The 14,786-nt window shown below is 46.9% G+C and overlaps 1 protein-coding gene, 1 long non-coding RNA gene and 1 pseudogene across 3 annotated transcripts in view; 1 reads left to right on the top strand and 2 right to left on the bottom strand.

Moving 5' to 3' along the window:
- Positions 1–1,177: 1,177 nt before the first annotated feature.
- Positions 1,178–7,246, bottom strand: LOC146551760 (nucleic acid dioxygenase ALKBH1-like; annotated as a pseudogene). Its single transcript, XR_014890020.1, has 6 exons — positions 6,642–7,246; positions 6,079–6,187; positions 5,398–5,573; positions 4,392–4,475; positions 4,066–4,259; positions 1,178–3,988 (listed from the first exon to the last, which is right to left on the bottom strand). The product of XR_014890020.1 is annotated as a nucleic acid dioxygenase ALKBH1-like (transcript).
- A 2,904-nt stretch (positions 7,247–10,150) lies between these two features.
- LOC146551759 (uncharacterized) lies at positions 10,151–10,925 on the top strand. Its single transcript, XR_014890021.1, has 2 exons — positions 10,151–10,668; positions 10,762–10,925. It is a non-coding gene; the product is annotated as an uncharacterized LOC146551759 (long non-coding RNA).
- A 2,961-nt stretch (positions 10,926–13,886) lies between these two features.
- Positions 13,887–14,786, bottom strand: part of LOC146551758 (interferon-inducible GTPase 5-like) — a 4,510-nt gene continuing 3,610 nt past the window's right edge. Inside the window, exon 3 of the mRNA XM_085257934.1 lies at positions 13,887–14,786. This exon is cut by the window's right edge and continues 342 nt beyond it. Coding sequence (XP_085114060.1) covers positions 14,491–14,786 — 296 coding nt within the window. The 3' untranslated portion in view covers positions 13,887–14,490.

Genomic DNA, 14,786 nt, shown 5'->3' with positions numbered 1-14,786 from the left:
CGCTTCATCCCGTCTCAGCTTCCTTCTACAGGTCGCATCTTTGTGTGTACTACTCCGGCAAAAACTGCACCACACTCTGGATCGGCACGTTCTTGCAGTGTGTCCCTTTAGTCCACATTTAAAACACACAATCTCATTATTCTTTGATCTTCGGTCGTCTGCTCGCCATAAAGTAGAATCCTGGTCTAATTGCACTTTTGTCCTCATTACGTTGTCATCTGTTACAGCCGCACGCATTCTCTCGGTTTCTTCATAACTTCTGAGTTTTACTTTAAACTCTGAGAATGTGATTTTTGCTTCGCTCTGTGTAACGTGCACGATCAGGGGTTTAAATGTCTCTGGTAGTCCTTTCATTATCATTGCGATCAGAAGTCCATCAGTTAATTGCTCACCCGCATTTTTCAACGCTGTGATAATTGCTTCTGCTCGGATAATATAGTCCGTCACACTTTCATTCCTTTCATTTGTGAGAGAAGTAAGTTCGGTGTACAGACTTATAATCCGTGGCTTGCCCACTCCTGCATAATGACCTCTCAAGATTCTTAGAGCTTTCCGTCCGTCATCAACTGCATCTCTCATAACTAACGATAAACTTTTGTCATCTAGAAAGTGTATCAACTCTGCATATGCTTCTGCATTTTTGTCATCATCTTCACCTTCGGCTTCTTCATCACCCTCAACCTTCAAGATGACATCTTTCAAACCTTGTAGTCTGAGATGACCAAGGAACTTCGTTTCCCATATCTCATATTTCCTTTCATCTCCATCAAACTGCAAACGGGAATATCGACTACCCGACTCTGCCGTGCGTCTGCTCATGATGCACAAAATCGCTTACTCACTTAATCGTGCCAAACTTTTAACATCTGCCGGTAACTTGCGGTTACAGGAAACGCTGCCCTTCCTTTGGCAGTTACAGGACCTCCTCTTTACTGCTGTCTGGGCCCATAACCTGTTAGCAGAGCTGCCCTGTGCAGCATTTATGGCATAATACTTTTGAGGGAGAATAAAAAGTTGACACATACATCTCATTCCTGACGGAGGACTCTACCACAACCCCTCTCCAGTCCATTCACAGAGTCATTGCATGGTAAGACACGTATAGGATGTGGGCGGGGCCTTTTACCGTCATTTTATTGAGACACAAAGTACAAACACCTGTGGACACATAATCCAACACAAGTTCTGTTACGTCTCCAGATATCAGTTGATGTGCTCAAGACATTTTCATTCCGGTAAGTTCTAAATATGTTCACATCACACTTTATAGCTGAATAATATCATCGTTGGTGGTCTCGGAAGTTATAGAAATTGCGATCAAACATCGAATGGAGTGACTTGATTGGTTGATGTAAAGACAATAAATGAAATGAGACAGGAAGGACACAAATTGGCGTTAATAATTTGCCCGATTATCAAAGTGTTAATTTGCATGTACTTTACAATTACGGGCATATAATATGATAACGATATTTTAGCAGTTCAATGATAAATGTATAACATTAATTATAGTGGGGGGTGGAAAATGGCTATTTCACTCGATGCACTCCAGCTGACTTACTTTGACGACGTACTCAGAGTTTGGCGGCTTGAAAATAGCCAAATCTTGCACCCAGCCATTTGTAAATTGGATGTGCGCCTCCAGTGACTTGTAATTACGAAACTGGTTCGCTGTGTAAGCGCTTACTCCACAAACAAGATACGTGAAGCTATCGGGGTAGGACAGTGGCGGTAAGTCATCTGGGTCTTTACTCCACTGCCGTGTTTCATATGGGTCCAGATTTGCGATGCACTCTATGTGTTCCGTTCCATTTTCTTTTGAGCTGCTTTTAAGCATGTTTCTTGTCGTCGTCGTTCACAACACAGTGTGTTTGTTTTGATTCGTAGACCCCGAAAATGGAGCTGCGCTCCCACAATGCATTGCGGCGTGACGTCAACTCCAAAGCCCTATAGTCTCGTCTCTGTCCTCTGTGCTGGATCTAAGGTTGACATTGACCGCAACCCACGTTAAACCAGCAGTTGGAACAACGCTGCATTACAACACATTCTATACAAAAACACACCGGTCCCGCCCTCTAGCTGCCATCAGCCTAACTACACTGACCGGCTGCATTAACATCTACTGTACAATGCAATTACACCACAAACACCAGTAGGCGGTAGGTGAAGTGTCTTGCCCAAGGACACAACGACCAGGGGATCGAACTGGCAACCTTCCGGTGTTGAACATCCTACACAGGAGTACTTTGATTATCTTAGCCCGCTGTTAGCTTTCGAGTAAAGGATGCCACTCTTGAACTCTCATTGCGCTCTCAGTACTTGATCTCTCTCCCTCAACAAACCTCACATTCTAAGCTAAATGTTGCTTCTTCCTGACGTTGCCGACCTCGGGGAGGACGATATCCCCCCTGTCTTGGCGTCCTGACTCCTCGTTGCCGTAGCACATGTGTTATACCTCATCACCATGAGAGATAAGCACTGGATGCAGAGGCTCAAGCAGGACTTGAACTTGTGACTCTCACTCTAAAGGCATAGAGTCTTACCACTACACTATCCAGCTGATATCGACATGAACATCAATATATATATATCACATCTTGTATTTAAAAAAAAAGAAGAAGAAGAAGAATAAATACTTCAAAAAAGTAATTCAGCTATTTTTGTTTGCAGCTATTTTCTTTTTAAAGGTGTTTCAAACTATTTACAGCTCAATCAGCTGTTCTGCATCATTGTTCTGACACACACAACAAAACTATTGACTACACTACACACTGATTATGGCGCAAATCTCTCACAGTGAGGGTGTTTTTGGTTTTGTTTTTGCTCACAGGCTTTCGAGCGTTTCCTTATAAAACAATGTTTTTACCGTTTCTTCCTGCAGTAAATATAAACAACGATCAACACAACTTAAAAACTGGTATAAAGTCCACACTTTTCCCATCAGTTGTTCCGTCTGTCCTGCTCACGTCTGTCCTGCTCACGTCTCCAATGGTTGTACACGCTGTCATTAACGTGTCATAGCCTGTCAACCACGTTGGTTAGCTGCGTATATACGAATGTGAATCGCATCATTGGCTGGACTATGGGATACGGTGGCATCGTTCTGATCCCGTATGGGAGCAGCCAGTCACTGACTCACACTGCAAAACAGGATTGTTAAAGTTTTAATTTCAATTCAGGTTAGATTTTTTTTGTGTGCAACGCAGATGTTCTGTGTGCAGAGACTGTGCCAGCAGTGCGCACGTGCACAGCTTAGAGGCAACATTGCATACATACATAGAGCTCGATCTGGGTACTGGATTATATCTTCTTTCTTCATGACTACTGCTCACTGAATCATGGACTGTATTCACACAATCGTTAAACAATCATTTTAACAGATTAACAGATCCAGATTAGCACCGACTCCCAAGAGTTCATCTTTAGATCGGGTCTCGTCCCGTCTCTGGCAACATCTACACACTGACCCACATAAATCCTTTAACAAATAAACCCAGTAACCAAGCAGAAGCCGTCCTTCATGGAGGCCCGTGCTGTAAGTCCCCTCAGTGAGTCTCTGCAGCATAAGGAGAGTCACTGCTGCTCCTCTTCCTCTTTCTGCTCTCTCCATCATCGTATCCGTCCGTCTGTCCAGTGTCTGTGGTTTGGTGAGAACGGGGAGTTTCTGGAAATTTCTGTGCAGGTGCCAGCACCTGTCTGACAGTCACATTCACTCTGGAGCTCTGGATGTACCTGGAGCAGACAGCCCATTCCTCCTCGGACACCGGCTCCACCACGGAGCCTTCCTGTGGTGGGGGGGTCTGGATGCTTCCCCCCCGTCTCTAATGCCAGACGCCCCGGAGGTGGGGGGAGGATTCGTGGGACTGCGTGGTACAGAAGGCGGCTGGGCCCTGACATCACCATCACGTCCCCACTGTTCATGAGCATGGCTGTGGGGGGGTCCTGTCTGTGGGGGCCGCCCAGGAGAAAGATGGCTGACTGACCAAAACTGTAAAGACAACACGGAAAAACAGGGAATTCAAACATGTCCTTCGCATAACGACGGTGAAAAAACAAGCGTCCCACCTAAACGACAGCAGCGGTCGAGTGTGGTCCAGCTCCGACTCGTCCACGTGGATTCCCAGAGAAGAGTCTGATCGGTAATAGTTGAGGATTCCCGTTTCCGAGATAAAGCCAGGGAAGCCGCAGGCAGCTGTCACGTGAGCGGAGAGGAGGTGGAGGTCACGTGGGAAAGGAGTGTGACTGCTGGGAGAGTACGTCTGCAAACAGGAGGGGAGGAGTGAGATGAAGAGAAAGGGCGCCACAACAGACCGTGGCAAACGTTTGCTCTAAAACCGTCCCCGCCTGTGCTGCTGGAGGAGCAGCAGCGAAGAGGTGAAGCAGATGCTCACCTTTGTGTCCCAGTTGTAATGATAGCCCAGCGTGACCCAGCGCAGCCTCTCCAGGAGAGTTCTCGTTTTCCAGCCGCAGAAGATCTGCGGATCAAAGTTTTACATATTGTGTTATTTCTTAAATCTTAGATCTGGAACACATTGCATTGTTAAATAGTCTGGTCTGTTACTGTACTGGAGCAACTGTAACCACATAATTTCCTTAGGGATCAGTAAAGTATGCTGATGAAATAGGTTAAAGAGGAAGACGAGGGCACACAGTTTGTTCAAAGATCCGACAGCAGCTGAGCTCCCCAAACCTGCAAACAACAGTGAACCTTAAAACAGCGCCACCTGGTGGCACTGAATTCATTAGACACTGCAGCAGTCTAGGATTTTCAGTAATTAAATACTTGAGTTGCTTTTTCTTGCATAAAATAGGAAACAGAGGCTCCGAGGTTTTGTTTGCACTCTCATAAACACTAACCCTTCCTCACTTTTTCACTTCACTCTCAGCTTTCACAGCAGAAGGTCACAAAAAGCAGCTGCTCGACACCAACGATGGCAATACGAACATCAGGTTAAAGAAACAATCTGCGCTCCTGTCAACATCAGCGGAACGTCAGGCGAATGTCAGAATTGTCGGGGGAACATCAGAGGAACATTTGGGAAAAATCTGAGGAACATTGGAGAAATGTCTGAGGAACATTTAGGGAAGATCAGAGGAATGTTAGAGGAATGTTGGGGGAGAAAAAGCGGCATTTTAAACGGGGTCATTTGCATAATTTGAGGATTTGGAAGAAGCGAAACGGTTTGAAAATCAGCTGTAAACTCAGAGCTCTGATGGTCTTTAGCCATGCTCAGACCGCCACCTCCAAACACGCACGCATGACCAGGCGCAGATACACCTGAGCAGCTGGTGGCTGTGGTGGTGTCGCAGTGACCCCTGCTGGTAGTAGACTGTTTACCTTCATCGGGAGGTCGAGCTCCTCCTGCTGTGACCTGTGCAGCACGTACCTGTACACACCTGTGAGTCTCACCTCAGGCTGTGCACGCTCTGTCCCCAGATGTCCTGAGTCTCTAAGGGGGACATGTGCATGTCCAGGTTGCAGATGTTTGGTTTCTGAGGGTAAATCTTCAGACACTGTTGGAGCCAGAACGGCTGCGTGCCGCGCAGGAACGGATCGGAGATGAAGATGAACCCTGGATGAGGAAGAGCGCAGAATCATCATCATCATCATCATCGTGCACCCAGAGCACTAAACTCGGTCCAGTTCATGGGCCATCTTCAGATGAAGCATTTGTTACCGGCTTCATCTGAAGCCGGTAACAAAGACATAAAGCAGCTCGTGTGTTCAGCAGCAGGCCACAGCAGAGTGAATGCAGAGCATCGTCTTCATCCAGCGAGTCGTCGCTGGATGAAGACGATGCTGACATTACGTTCCCAGTGGACAGCCAATCAGAACTGTCCATTACAGTCGAGACCATTCTACTGAGCTAAACTAAAAACACTTCAGTTCCTGAAACATGGAAAAATGAGACTAACTCTCAGTAACCTGCCTCAGAGCCGGCTTCTCCCTACGCTTTACCTCACAGTACGAGGCGCCGCGAGGCAACTGTCGCTGTTATTTGGTTCTTTACAGCCGGACTGAATTGAACCAGACCGCACGCATCCAAACTTTATTTAAACTCTGACGTGAGCGTGTACCTGGGTGTCCTCGCAGGCCGAAGGCTCGCCACTCTCTGACGGGCTGTAATCCGACTCTAGTGGCTTCCACATCGCTCACCGCGGCGGCGTCGAGGTTAACTGGAACAATCTACACACACACACACACACACACCATTAGCAGACGTCAGGGTTGTAAAATCATTTTCGCTCAGGTGCTGTCTGCACCTGTTCTTCAGCAGACCTGAACCAGTCAGGTGACACCCAGTCCACTGTGACGTCAGTCAGGTGGATTCAGGTGATCTGCAGATTCAGACTGTTCGTGTTTGAACTCTGACCCTCACACCTGTCTGCTGCTTCGACCACCTTCTAACTTCCCGCTGTGACACACAGTTATCGGTATGATCGATGAAATGATCGATCCAGGTGAGTTTGATTTACACGAAAACCAGATCAGAAATGAAAGTGGACAGGTGAGGGCAGGTGGAGGTAACCTGTGGAACTGTTCACTTTGTTGGTCAGAGAAGTCAAACTTCAAACTGACCCATGAAGAAGAACAAGGAGAAAGATGGCTGCTAGACGCCGGGAGCGCGCTTTGCTCTCACCTGTTCACCGGGCGCACACATGGAAAAGTCGATGACGTCGCTAAGGTCCGGCGGGGGGTTCCTTCTCCTGTAAAACTTGAATATCTTCCGAAACGAATCCTCTCCACCCTCCACCATGGAGGCTGCCATCTTAGCCATGACGTCACTGTCTTGCATGCCCTGCTCCGGAAGTAAAAACTAACAAAAATGAAAGAACAAAACAAACAAACAGATATTTAAACAGTTAACAGCGCGAGCGGGGAGAGACAAACTGTAACATGTTTCAATGTCACTGTGCACGCGGGTCACGGTGCTCAATCACGTGATCGAAGCTGCATTTACTGAACCTCGGAAATAATTTTTTCTTAAAAATGATTTTATTATCCTCCCGCAGGCCCACCACCCGCAGGAGGCGCCATAGGGGTCGGGTGCATTGTGAGCCGGGTGGCGGCCAGGAGCGGAGGCCCTGGCGGACCGACCCCCGGCTGCCAAGACTGGCAATAGGGACATGGAATGTCACCTCTCTGGTGGGGAAGGAGCCTGAGTTGGTGCGTGAGGTTGAGAGGTACCGGCTAGATATAGTTGGGCTCACCTCTACGCATTGTCTGGGCTCTGGAACCAGTCTCCTGGAGAGGGGCTGGACTCTGTCTCAGTCTGGAGTTGCCCCTGGTGAGAGGCGGCGGGCTGGGGTGGGTATTCTTATATCCCCTCGGCTTGCTGCCGGTACGTTGGGGTTTTTCCCGGTGGACGAGAGGGTTTGTTCCCTGCGCCTTAGGGTCGGGGAACGGGTCCTGACTGTCATCTGCGCTTATGCGCCGAGTGGCAGTTCGGAGTACCCAGCCTTCTTAGAGTCCCTGGGGGGGGTGCTGGAAGGTGCTCCACCTGGAGACTCTGTTGTCCTGCTGGGAGACTTCAATGCTCACGTGGGTAACGACAGCGAGACCTGGAGGGGCGTGATTGGGAGGAACGGCCTCCCTGATCTGAACCCGAGCGGTGCTTTGTTATTGGACTTCTGTGCTAATCACAGTTTGGCCATAACGAACACCCTGTTCGAACATAAGAGTGTCCATAAGTGCACGTGGCACCAGGATGCTCTAGGCCGTAGGTCGATGATCGATTTTGTAATCGTATCACCAGACCTGCGACCATATGTTCTGGACACTCGGGTAAAGAGAGGGGCTGAGCTGTCAACTGATCACCACCTGGTGGTGAGTTGGATCAGGTGGCGGGGGAGGACGCTGGACAGACCTGGTGCACCTAAACGCGTAGTGAGGGTGTGCTGGGAACGTCTAGCAGAGGCCCCAGTCCGCGAGATCTTCAACGCACACCTCCGGCAGAGCTTCAACAGCATTCCGAGGGAGACTGGGGACATTGAGTCCGAATGGACCATGTTCAGCGTCTCCATTGCCGAAGCTGCTGCATTGAGCTGCGGCCGCAAGGTGGTTGGTGCCTGCCGTGGTGGTAATCCCCGAACCAAATGGTGGACACCAGAGGTGAAGGGAGCCACCAGGCTGAAGAAGGAGGCCTATCGGGCTTGGTTAGCCTGTGGGACTCCGGAGGCAGCCGACAGGTATCGACAGGCCAAGCGGAATGCGGCTCGGGCAGTGGCTGAAGCAAAAACTCGGGTGTGGGAGGAGTTCGGAGAGGCCATGGAAAAAGACTTTCGGACTGCCTCGAAGAGATTCTGGCAAACCGTCAGGCGTCTCAGGAGGGGAAAGCGGTGCTCTACCTGCACTGTGTATAGTGCTGGCGGAGCGCTGTTGACGTCGACTGAGAAAATTGTCGGGCGGTGGAAGGAATACTTCGAGGACCTCCTTAATCCCACTGACACGTCTTCCGGGGAGGAAGCAGAGTCTGGGGATGAGGGGTGTGACCCACCAATTTCCGGGGGCGAGGTCACTGAGGCAGTTAAACAACTCCTTGGTGGCAGAGCCCCTGGTGTCGATGAGGTCCGCCCTGAGTTCCTGAAGGCTCTGGACGTTGTAGGGCTGTCTTGGTTGACACGTCTCTGCAATGTTGCGTGGAGATCAGGGGCAGTACCTGTGGACTGGCAGACCGGGGTGGTGGTCCCCATCTTCAAGAAGGGGGACCGGAGGGTGTGTTCCAACTACAGGGGGATCACACTCCTCAGCCTCCCCGGGAAAGTCTATGCCAGGGTGCTGGAGAGGAGGGTTCGTCCGCTAGTCGAACCTCGGATACAGGAGGAACAATGCGGTTTTCGTCCTGGTCGCGGAACACTGGACCAGCTCTTTGTCCTCTCGAGGATACTTGAGGGTGCATGGGAGTTTGCCCAACCAGTCTACATGTGTTTTGTGGACCTGGAGAAGGCATTCGACCGTGTCCCTCGGGGCGTCCTGTGGGAGGTGTTGCGCGAGTATGGGGTGTCTGGCCCATTGCTACGGGCCATTCAATCCCTATACAACCGTTGCAAGAGCTTGGTTCGCATTGCCGGCAATAAGTCGGACTCGTTCCCGGTGGGTGATGGGCTCCGCCAGGGCTGCCCTTTGTCTCCGGTTCTGTTCATAATTTTTATGGACAGGATTTCTAGGCGCAGCCAAGTGGCGGAGGGCTTTCGCTTTGGTGGCCTCAGAATCTCATCTCTGATTTTTGCGGATGATGTGGTTCTGTTGGCTTCATCGGGTGAGGGCCTCCAGCTCGCACTGGAGCGGTTCGCAGCCGAGTGTAACGCAGCGGGAATGAGGATCAGCACCTCCAAATCTGAGGCCATGGTTCTCAGCCGGAAAAGGGTGGAGTGCCCACTCCGGGTCGGGGATGAGTTCCTGCCCCAAGTGGAGGAGTTCAAGTATCTCGGGGTCTTGTTCGCGAGTGATGGGAGAAGGGAGCTGGAGATCGACAGACGGATTGGGGCTGCGGCTGCAGTAATGCGGACGCTGCACCGGTCAGTCGTGGTGAAGAGGGAGCTGAGTGTAAAAGCGAAGCTCTCAATTTACCGGTCGATCTACGTCCCTACCCTCACCTATGGCCACGAGCTGTGGGTAGTGACCGAAAGAACGAGATCGCGGATACAAGCGGCGGAAATGAGCTTCCTCCGAAGGGTGGCTGGCCTCTCCCTTAGAGATAGGGTGAGAAGTTCGGCCATCCGGGAGGGGCTTAGAGTAGAGCAGCTGCTGCTCCACATCGAAAGGAGCCAGCTGAGGTGGTTCGGGCATCTGGCAAGGATGCCCCCTGGGCGCCTCCTGGGCGAGGTGTTCCAGGCATGTCCCACCGGGAGGAGGCCCCGGGGCAGACCCAGGACACGCTGGAGAGATTATATCTCTCGGCTGGCCTGGGAACGCCTTGGTATTCCCCCGGACAAGCTGGAGGAGGTGGCTGGGGAGAGGGAGGTCTGGACCTCTTTGCTTAGGCTGCTACCCCCGCGACCCGACCTCGGATAAGCGGATGAAGATGGATGGATGGATGGATGGAAATGATTTTATTCAGAGCCTTGATCAGGAATAAGAAACAGATTACAAATAAAATGCAGACACATCGAAATATTGGTTAAAAGGATTTGAGAGAAAAACGGAAGAACAACCAACTCTGAAAAATAAATTTGTTCAAAGTTAGGCTTGAAAGAATTCACATATTTAAACTCCTGCACCCACCAATCAGACGCTGTTTAATCGCTCTCAGGTCCCAGCTGGCCCTGAACCCACCATTACGTCACAGGTCAGAGGGAGCAACATGGCAAGAAGGGGTTTTTTTTTTTTTTGGTTTTTTTTTAACTTTATTTATGTCAGGGTCCTGGGTCTGAGCAACCCAGGATCCCTGAGCAGTTATGTATTATATTATTATTATTATTATTATATGTATTTTGGTGTTGCTGCTGCTCTCCTCCATGATTGTAGATGTGAGTGTGTGTGTTTATGTCTGCGGGTATGCTTGGAGGATGGAGCTCAGCCACCTGCAGGCCTGAGGGGTGTGGCCCTGCAGAAGGACTGGCCACACCCGAAGCCACACACCTGCCGCTGATCAGGGCTCGTCGGGGGAGCTACTTAGGAGAGTCTTGGAGCTCCCACCGATGCGGGATCATTGCATGAGACTCCACGTTAGTCGTCCTGGTTATTGAGTTAGTGTGTGTGCGCATGCCCGCAGTTGTATGTGTCCTGACGGCTGCGTCTTTTGTTTCCCGCAGGAGCAGCGTGGAAGACACGAGAGCAGCGAGCACCGGGGGGTGCTGACACGGGAGCGGAGAGAGCACAGAAACACGGACTATTCACGGGAGACACGACACGGGAGTCTGGGAGAACACGGGGATTTATTGTTACGTTGTTTCACTCTGTAAATAAACACTGTCTATACATCGAGCACCGCGCCTGGGTCCTCCTTCCCCACTCCTTCCACGGTGTGCCATGCCACACCGTGACAATTTAACAAACAATGAGTATACAACATACGAACAGATGAAGTATACAAAACAACAGAACATGAACACAAAAAGCCAAGCGTAAAAGAAAAAGGTAACAATTATAAGAATACACGCAAAAATTCACATACATATATTGTTTTGAGAGCCTTTTGGTTGGTGGAGTCTGATATTGATTGTAAGTACTGTAACTACAGGGGTCCAACAAAGAATGGCCACGCATCATACTGATGTCTTCGGAAATTTATTTCTCTCTCTCTCTCACTCTTATTGTCTTCAGACACCGTGAAAACTGAAGAAACACAAAGTTTACAACTTAAATGTTTTGAGCTTATCAGTCTCTCATATCAGTGTCCATAAACAGTCTTGTGCAAGCAGAACAGAAAAAATGCACAATAATGGATATCATAAAAATGTCCTCTCATTACCAGTGTAGAACACATATGCAGCATTATACAAATAATATACATGAAACCATACCATGTGCGCCTCTTGGACAACATGCAGAATAACATTAACGCTGAGGCTGTAGATGCATCTGTAGCCATGTATCCATGCTAGCTCCACAATGCCATGGTTGTGCTCTCAACCAAACTCTGGTCATGTGACAATTACAAACTTTACCTCATACAAACTTTACAGCACTTTACATATTTAACGAACCCATATTTTGTAATCACATATTTTAGACATGTTTTTTAATTAATGTTACACTTTTATCATCTTATCTTATAAATAAATGAACTAAATTAAGCATGAATCTATCACAGAAACATGAAATAACCAACTTTATTTTAACTGTCTCAGGGACAGTTACAGTCATCTTTAGAATTACTGAAGGATTCATGTAAAGATGCTGCTTTGATATGTGAAAATGGGACCCAGTTTCTATCCTTTTAATGAATGTGTTTCGTTTGGTGTACCAAGTAAGCCGCATGTATGTTAAAGTGTTCACGGAAAGGATATTGTTAAATGTCATAAGAATGGCCTTCACGCATATTTATATTGTTTTTTGTTTTTCTGTTAGTCTTCTCCTATTTCTTTTGTTTTCTTACTCAACATTTAAAGATGTTGTTGCACCAATGAGAGATTGTAAATGTGTGCAAAATGTAAATAAATTAAAAACAAAAAAAAACAAAAAAAAACTTCAACTTGCCATGCTCACACATCAACATGAGCGTGCATCTCCCTCAGGTGCACCGGTGGAACCAACATGCAGTACAATCGTTCCTACATGAGAATTTTCACAATAAATGACCTAATGGCATATAAAATATGCATAGTGCAAAACAAAATACATTAACTGAAAGTAAGGCAGTAAAAATTATTACACAGGGAAAAAAAAACACCTACACGTAAAATAATCACACCGTGACGCCTCTGCCTTTCTAACTGGAGGGACAGTAACTGCGTGTGTGTGTAAGCATGTAAAACCTGCAGACAGTCAGATTAACAGTATTTTGTCTCTATCTGCTATTCTGCAATTCATCTCATGTAAACAATAATGTGGCGCACAGTGTGAAGTGAAAAAAGGCACATACCTTTGACATTGCCTGTCAAACTCTGTATTCCTCGTCCACACGGAAACGCAAAAAAGGAGTTTTAAAAAAATCTCAGTTTTCGGTGATTCGAAATGCCGTTTACGTGTGGATGAAAGGCCCATACACATAAACAGCTGCATTTTCAAAAATACCCGTGTAGGTGCGGACGTAGCGTAAAAGAGTTAGTTTATTTTATTACTACCTGTAATTTATTCCAGATTACTTGTATTTGCTTAATTGTTTACTAAATGTTTGAGGTGTGAAATAAACCGGAAAATATAGGTGTGTGTGGTTGGAGGATGTGTTTGTGTGTGTGCGTTGGTACATGCGGGGGTGGGGCGCGCAAACATTTTTCCTGTAAAACAAAGGGGGGCCTAGCAAAAAAAGTTTGGGAACCACTGAGTGCCAGCACACCTGCCCAGGGTTGCCGACCCCTGGACTTGAGACATCGTAGACTTTGCGCTACCGGAGACATGACCTATGGTCCATGTCACAAAGGGCAGGAAAGACTTTTTAGAGGTAATATTGTGTCCAACTCACAGATGCTACGAGCTGATTAACTCTCCTTTTTAAATCAAATCAAATCAAAATTTATTTATATAGCACATATTAAAACAACAGTGTTGACCATAGTGCTTCACAGTCAGTAAAAGCATGAGACAGTTAAAACAAACAATAAAAGAGGACAACAAACAATAGGTAACAACACAACAAGCTAGACCAGCCAACTAGACAGAATCAAAAGCCAAAGTAAAAAGATAAGTTTTAAGACGTGATTTAAAAGACTGGATAGACTCGGCAGTACGAATATGAACAGGGAGGTTATTCCAGAGTCTGGGTGCCACGGATGCAAAGGCCCGGTCACCTCTCGACTTCATTCGAGTCCTAGGTTGTGCTAGGAGCCTGTGATTGGACGATCTAAGTGCTCTGTTGGGATTGTATAAGTGGAGTAGTTCAGAGAGATAGCTGGGTGCTAAATTATTTAGAATTTTAAAAGTGAACAAAAGAATTTTAAAATCTATGCGATATTTAACAGGGAGCCAATGTAATTTGGCTAAAATTGGAGTTATGTGTTCATGGATTCTCGTACCTGTTAAAAGACGCGCAGCTGCATTTTGAATTAACTGAAGCCGGCAAAGAGAAGAGTGTTGGAGGCCCAAGTAGAGGGAGTTACAGTAGTCCAATCTGGATGTAATAAATGCGTGGATAAGCTTTTCAAGGTCCTTTAAAGGAAGGAACGGCTTTGCTTTGAAAATCTGACGCAACTGGTAAAAGTTGTTTTTTACCACAGTGGACACCTGTAACTTTAAAGTAACTTTAATTTAAAACACTTTTTAAATAATGACATTAATGGTAAAATGTTTATCAAGAACAATTTATTAATGAAAAGCAGGTATAACGTTGATAAACATTAGGAATCATATCAGTATTATTTGTGTGGTAGTTCCTCACAGTGACCACCGGAGGGCAGTGAACTCTTATTACAATCTATAGTCAACAGGACAAAAACACCACAGAGCAGTTTCTGTTCTACACACGTCTGTTCATCATCAAACACTCTGCATTAAAAGTATTTAATATGCTGTAAGCTAGAATATGATATCAAAAATAGTTTAATCACAAAGTAAATCAAACAAAAGAAGTTCAGATGATGATGTTTCTGGAGTAACTATCCCATCACCTGATCTGTAAAAGTGATGATGTCACAAAATCAGACAACGGATTAGAACAGAGCTCTTCTAGCAGCTTTTATCTGAATAATAACATCACATTTGTTCCTGTATTGATGTGATGATGAGAAGAAATGAGACCTGCTGAGGCCTCTGATACATTTATCAGCTATAGTAGGATAATGGCTCAAATATGCAGCTGCAACATGATTTGGTTTCAGTATATTAATATTTAATGATTTAAACTATTTTCATTTGTACTCTTAAGCTTCATTCATCTTTAATTTTTAAATTCACACTGATGTGTTCAAACCAAGAGCCTTGACAAACACCTTCTCAGCATCATCAGCGAGCTCGTTGAGGATCGATTTCAGAATTGTGTAGGTTGTGGCGAAAGAGAAACCCATTGCTAATGGGATTCCAACAATGGGAATAAATCTGGATACTTCCTCTGCTGCAATTAATGTAGCTGTGCGTCCCACTTGGGTCACAACCTTCATGAGGAGCTCTATAGTTATTTTTGCTGCAGCCAGTGGTGAAAGGATGACGGCACACAAATCAGCGTAGGGCACACCTGTTCTGTCAGACA

This window comes from Mchenga conophoros, linkage group LG19 (genome assembly GCF_057382185.1).
Source record: "Mchenga conophoros isolate Kocher_MC1m ecotype Shallow Benthic linkage group LG19, M_conophoros_male_GT1.1, whole genome shotgun sequence".
NCBI lineage: Eukaryota > Metazoa > Chordata > Actinopteri > Cichliformes > Cichlidae > Mchenga > Mchenga conophoros.
The sequence above is the reverse complement of the archived record's forward strand: the minus strand, read 5'-3'. Positions and strand labels throughout refer to the sequence as shown.